This window comes from Cryptomeria japonica, chromosome 7 (assembly GCF_030272615.1).
Source record: "Cryptomeria japonica chromosome 7, Sugi_1.0, whole genome shotgun sequence".
Classification (NCBI taxonomy): domain Eukaryota; kingdom Viridiplantae; phylum Streptophyta; class Pinopsida; order Cupressales; family Cupressaceae; genus Cryptomeria; species Cryptomeria japonica.
Genome location: NC_081411.1, coordinates 436,495,879 through 436,502,625, shown reverse-complemented (window position 1 = coordinate 436,502,625; position 6,747 = coordinate 436,495,879). Strand labels below are relative to the sequence as shown.

Sequence of the window (6,747 nt, the reverse complement as noted above, 5' to 3'; positions counted from 1 at the left end):
TTTGGCCCTCCATGGACTTCAATTGTTTTTCTCACATATGTGTAAAGTTGCATAAATGTGTAATAGTTATATATGAGTTTTTCATTAGAATATAAAAACTTCATTCAATTTAATCGTATCATACAAATTCTATTTTTAAAAATTCTACTATTAACCCATGCAAGATTGCAGTTCTTCTCGTATGATTGGAAAGAAATTACATAATATTCCAACACAAATGTAGATTTTATATTGAAAATTTCTATTTGAAAATTAAAAAAAAAAATTATTCCTATAATTTTTTTAATTCTATGAATTTATCTTGAGAATAAGAATTTGATATGTGTGCATATAGATCGGTTGATTAAATCACTAGAAAAAAAAATAGTGTCGAAATTGAATCTTAATAATAATTTCTTTTTCCAAATCAACAAGAATATATGTAAGTTATATATATATAAAACTCCTCACACAAAATAAGATATTATTCCTATAATGTTTTCCAATTCCATAGAACTACCTATGTTGAGAATAAGAATTTTGGACACCAAGCCCCTCTTGGGACTGCATCCTTATCATTAGTTAATGGGACCGCATCTTTATTATATGACTATCATTGAATTTGACGAAATAAAGTAGATGCTACTTGGAATTGTGTCCTAGTATTTTTTATTATATGTGGCGATATGTTTTGTAGCATCTGGACAGAATGATTGCAAATCTATTATAAATAAATAAACAAGTCATTTGCAGTGCATTGGGCTCTAGAACAAACGATTAATGGAAAAGGCGAACTAAAAAAACATTTTATACACATCTTTTGAAAGAGTGGGGCAATCGAAGAAGTAGGTAGTCCTCTAGTGAAGAAAAAGTTAAAAGAAAAATTCCTTCACATTATCCGATATCTGGGACTACTCAATACATTCCATGGAGGGATCTTTGCATTTTAAAAACCTGTAATCCTGCACAACACAAACTGGGCTCAAAATTATATAAGCAAAGCAGCAGCGGCAGCAGGAGCATCCAATGCAATTTACTTCTCTTATTTCTGCAACTAGTTTTGAATACTAATACTCTCAAGCTTAGCTTAGACTGGTGCAATGAGTTTCTATGAGCTTGTGAAGAGCTTAGGGCGAAGATGGATAGAGGGGGAAGCCAAGATGAACGACAAGATCAGCAAGAGCTTCCTAGGAAGGTACTTCAAAATGGAGGCCCGGAAGACGTGCTTCACAAAAGAAGTGCGTGCAGGCACCGCCACATTCCTCACCATGGCCTACATTCTGGCAGTGAATGCAAGCATTTTGGCAGACTCAGGAGGAACCTGCAGTGTAGCAGATTGCACAAAAGTGTGCAACGTACCTCAGGTCTCAGTCCGAGACTGTGTGAACGGGACCCGGGGACTTAGGCTTGTGAACCCTGGGGTGGAATGCAAGTTCCCGCCTCTCAACCCGGGGTATGAGCAATGCCTAGAGCGAACCCGGAGGGATCTCATAGTGGCGACTGTGGTGTCATCTATGGTGGGTTGCTTCATAATGGGTGTGTTTGCCAACCTACCATTGGCACTAGCACCTGGTATGGGCGCCAATGCTTATTTCGCCTATGACGTCGTGGGGTTCCACGGCTCGGGGAAGGTGTCTTACAAGGGTGCACTGGCCGCAGTGTTTCTAGAAGGTTGTTTGTTTTTGGTGATCTCAGCCGTTGGGCTGAGAGCTCGGCTTGGGAAGCTCATACCCAAGCCAGTGCGCCTGTCCGCTGCGGCAGGTATTGGGCTCTTCCTTGCCTTCATTGGCCTCCAGGCCAACCAAGGCATAGGGCTCATCGGATTCAGCCCCTCGACCTTGCTTGGGTTGGCGGCTTGTCCAGCCCAATACAAAGCGCAAGTAGTTCCAATTGCCACAACCACGACAGAAACCGGCATGACTGTACTCCCTGGGGCATCAGCCTCTGGAGATATCCTATGCCTGAGCCACCGCATGGAGAGCCCAACCTTCTGGTTGGGCGTGGTGGGCTTTGTCATCATAAGCTACTGCTTGATCAAGAACGTGAAGGGCGCTATGATCTATGGCATCGTGGTCGTTACTCTTGTGTCATGGCTTCGAGGAACTGCCGTCACTTACTTCCCGGACTCCCCACAAGGCGACCGGTCGTTTGAGTATTTCAAAAAGGTCGTGGACGTGCACCGAATCGAGACCACCGCGGGCGCCTTGAGCTTCGCGGAGTTCAGAAAGAGCGAGGTCTGGGTCGCTCTGGTCACGTTTTTGTACGTGGATTTGCTTGACACGACCGGCACGCTGCATTCCATGGCAAGGTTTGCTGGTTTCATGGACGAAAAGGGGGAGTTTGAAGGTCAGTATTTTGCCTTCATGAGCGATGGGGCGGCCATCGTTGTGGGCTCTGCGCTGGGGTCTTCGCCCGTGGCGGTCTTCATTGAATCTTCGACGGGCATTCGGGAAGGTGGGCGGACGGGCGTGACTGCTATTGTGGTGGGCTTCTATTTCTTTCTCGCGCTCTTCTTCACTCCGTTGCTTGCCGCCATTCCGCCCTGGGCCGTCGGGCCACCGCTGGTCTTGGTGGGCGTTATGATGATGAAGGCCGTTACGGACATTCAGTGGGACGACATGAGGCAGGCCGTACCTGCTTTTGTTACAATGCTCCTCATGCCTCTCACTTACTCCATTTCTTATGGCTTGATTGCTGGAATCGGGACTTACCTCGTCCTCCATGCATGGGACTGGACTGCCTTTGCTCTCACATGTCTCACCAAGTATATGAAGGAGTCCCGCAAGGTCACTTCCACCTCTCTCCACGTTAACAATGTTGTCTGATTACAGGCTTTAACTTTAGCAATACTCTCATACTCTCTGTCTTTTGTTACTTTCTCTTTTGGATGAGGGATTTTGGAGTGTGATTGTCAAATACTGTACAAGGAAAAACTTATGTTTTCTCTCATTTTGATGATAATCATATAATGAAAAAAAAATATCAAATCTTTTCAATCAAATATTGATGTCCTATTCTTGTTTTGTTTTTCCACTTCGCCCCGCTATCGATTTTGATACTGTCTGTAGTTATTTCAAATGGTATCATCACTGGATTAATATAAAAGCATTCAGTCCTACTTAGCAATCCTCACACACTGCCATTTGTTACTTTCTTTTGGGTGATGGATTTCAGTGTTTTTTTTTTCCACTTCGTCCCGCTATAGATTTCGATACTGTCTATAACTATTTCAAATGGTATCATTGGATTAATATAAGCTTTCAGTCTTACTAAGCAATCCTCACACACTGTCATTTGTTACTTTCTTTTGGGTGATGGATTTCGGAGTTGATCTCAAATACTGAACAAGAAAAATCATATGTTTTTCTCTCATTTTCATAATGAATCATATAATGAAATCTTTTTAATTAAATAGTGATGCTCACTAATGTATTCCTGTTTTTCCTATTTCTTCCACAATGGATTTTGATGTTGTCCGTATCTTTATAATGGGATCACTGGACATATATTAGCTTTCAGTCTTACTTAAGGAATCCTCATACATTCTGTCATTTGTTACTTTCTTCTGGGTGATAGGATTTCAGAGTGTGATTTATGAAGTTTTTTTCTCATTTTGATGATGAATTAGATATTAGGATAACAAAGAATTAAATACAGTTTAAACAATATGCTCTAAATTTGGGGCGTGTTATTTAAACCTGACTCACAAGTATCAATTTTGACATTGTTTGTAACTTTAAAATGGGATCACTGGACATATATTAGCTTTCAGTTTATATTTATGGGTCAAATTTAAACAACGCACTGAAATTTCACTGGGTTTTGTCCACTTCATCCACAATCGATTTTGATATTATTGTAGCTTTAAAATGGGATTCAATCTATACATGTAAGTCAGGTTCAAACAACACATGCCCATATCCAATTTTAATATTGTCTATAGCTTCAAAATGGTATCACTAGAAACATATTAGCTTTCAGTTTATATGTATGGGTCAGGTTTAAAAAAGAGTCTCTAAGTTTTTATGAGTATTTTTTATTTTATTCACAATTAATTTTGATATTGTCTATTGTTTCAGAATGGGATCCCTGTAAACATACTAGCTTTCAGTTTATATTTATTGATCAAGCTTTAAAACTTTGACTTGTTTAAGTGACTCTTGAAATTGTGCTTTCTTTTTTAGTATAATTCATCTATTAATATGATTTAAGATAAATCACATAAACAAATCAAAATTTTAAAATGTTGTTTAAAGAAATATTATAAAAGCTTTACTTGCAGAACTACAAATGCTATTTCCACCCTCTTCACATTAACAATATTTTCTAATGCAATATTGTAGAAACAATCTCTTATTTTCAGAATGTGATTCAAATATTTAATTCTCTCATCGTGATAACATAGATATAGTGATCTCTTTTCAATTAAATATTGATACCCATTAACACACTCCTGTTTTCCCCATTTTGCCCACTATCGATTTTGATATAGTCTGTAGCTTTAAAATGGGGCCACTGAAAACATATTAGCTTTCAGTCTATATATACTAATACTGTGTACTTGAGATACTTCATTTTCAGCGCTACATGGTACAAATCTTGCACTGAACCGAGTTTATCTTATTTCATGGTTGCGCAGGATAAATTTCTTTAAAGTACTAAAAAGGTAAGATTGATGAGCAATAACTGAAACTTTTCCTGGAGATCATAATCCACGTCAATGTCAGGTCTTTGTCTAAGCTTAACATTCCAAAGTGAACAAGATCGGATTACCTGTTTCAAGATTCTGCTACTTTTTTTTCAACCGTTGCAATGGTCCAAGTTTTATATAAAATTTGCTGATATCAGTATTGATTTCGACCTGTTCTTTTTAAACCTTGGAAATCACTGTTTCGAAAGAAAAAATATAATAAAGGGAGGATTCTTTTGAAGGAAAAGGTGTAATTCCTAGAAACAGAAAAATACTTTTTCATATTCTGCTTATGCTCAGAATAATGGCCATGTCACTCCAATAAAATATTGAAACAAGACAAATATTACCTCAAACAAAAGATAGTGGAGAAGTCAATTGTGGCTCGGAATTATACATAGAAATAACAATTCTTTTTTAAAAGTGGGGGAAAATGCATAGTAAAAGATTCACAATAAAAGATTGCAATGAAAAGCATACCTTTAATTTAAAAACATATTTCAAGCTTGTTATATCTAAATCATTTTACCAATGATATTGAGCAAAGAGAAAAGTGTAGATTGTTTTAAGGGCCCTCCAATGTTACTGATTACGATCAATCATAATAGACTGAGGGTGAGAAGGAGGTGCATGGACTTCGATACATATAAATTGGGTGCCCCAGAGTTATACTTAATTTCTATAAGGGAACACAGATTAAAAGTTATCCGAAAGTTTTGGAAAAATGGTAGACTGTCAATAATATTTCTATAGATTTTTATTTCTTTTCAGAAGAATTTCTTAAATTTATAATTTTCACAAAAAGGAAACATAAATTATAATTGTTTTTCATATTAAAAGCAGCCAAAATAAAGGGGCTGATCCAGGAATAGAACAAAGAAATAGTGGCAAGCCAATTGTCAGCAGAGCATCAGCAAAATTACAGCCTTCTCACTTTCCTCTATCAAAAACAATGATCATTCTACGTAAGTTCAATAGATATATAAAAGTCTTAATAAACATTTTAAACATTTGCCATGCAAGGCAACAAGTAGATAAGTTTAAATATAAACATAAAGTAAAACTATCAGCCCAGAGGCTACTAGGGCCGAACAAAAAACCGGAGGTCCGCGACATAGAAACGGACTATTTCTTTTTTCCATGGCTCCTCTTGGGTAGGAGCTTCCTAGCCCATTCCTTGGTGAGGAATTTGAATAGGGCTTTGTAGTCATCGTCTTCCTTTCTTTTTCCTTTGATAGAACTTTCCTGCAGAAGACACAGAGTGGTCGTCGAGCAATGCATCGCATTCAAAGTGAACCTGGAGACGTCCCGCAACTTGTTTTCCATGGCCTCCATTCTGCTGGTGATTTCCTACATATTATCAAACAAACCCTCCACTTTCTTACCCAACTCTGCCAGGTTGTTGTCTTCTTCCTCCTTCATGCTGCTCACTTCCTCCACCACCATCATCTTCTCGAACCTGAGAGTTGGGGAGGGAGAATTTGTCTGGGATTTGGGGTTGGCCTCCAGACTCATGGAATTTTTAGGGCTTTCAGAGGCATGGGTGGAGCTAACAGAGTGGGGGGTCGAGGTAGACTGAAACAGGGCCACATTCTCAGAGGGGATGGAATTCCCAGTTTCCTAGGATGAGGAGTGGTCTCTTAGTGATTTTTCATGGGGTTTGGAGGCCAGTCTCAGAGAATGGCGGGGGGTGTTGGCCTCATCTATAATTTCCACATCGGAATCAATCTCTTGGATTCTAACTTTCTTAGGGGTTCTAACATCCTCACGAGGGCGCTTTTTGTTTTTCTTACTACATGAGCCAATTTTAGCCAGTCGAGGAGGGCTTGTATCGGGTTTATCGGTAGCAATAGCTAGGGGATGGTTTTCAGCCATATTTTGGACAAAGATTGTGCGGGGTGGGCAAAGGGCCAGGTGGAAGTTGTAGAGATGAAGGATGAGGCCTTGGTGCAGAATGGGGAAGTCTTCTCCTTTTTTTTTGGCCTCGACAATATCCTTAACATTTGAGTCCAACGAATGAAGAAGGAAAAACGGAATGGAGATATGATCTTTGTTTCTAAGGTGGTTAAGGAAAGGGA

At 39.0% G+C, this 6,747-nt stretch overlaps 1 protein-coding gene across 1 annotated transcript; it reads left to right on the top strand.

Annotated features, from left to right (window-relative positions):
- The first annotated feature begins 762 nt into the window (after positions 1 to 762).
- On the top strand, positions 763 to 2,980 carry LOC131030451 (adenine/guanine permease AZG1). The gene has a single exon (XM_057961283.2). It carries the CDS (start codon positions 1,080 to 1,082, stop codon positions 2,802 to 2,804), a length of 1,725 nt encoding a protein of 574 aa, XP_057817266.1. The 5' UTR covers positions 763 to 1,079; the 3' UTR covers positions 2,805 to 2,980.
- Positions 2,981 to 6,747: the final 3,767 nt, after the last annotated feature.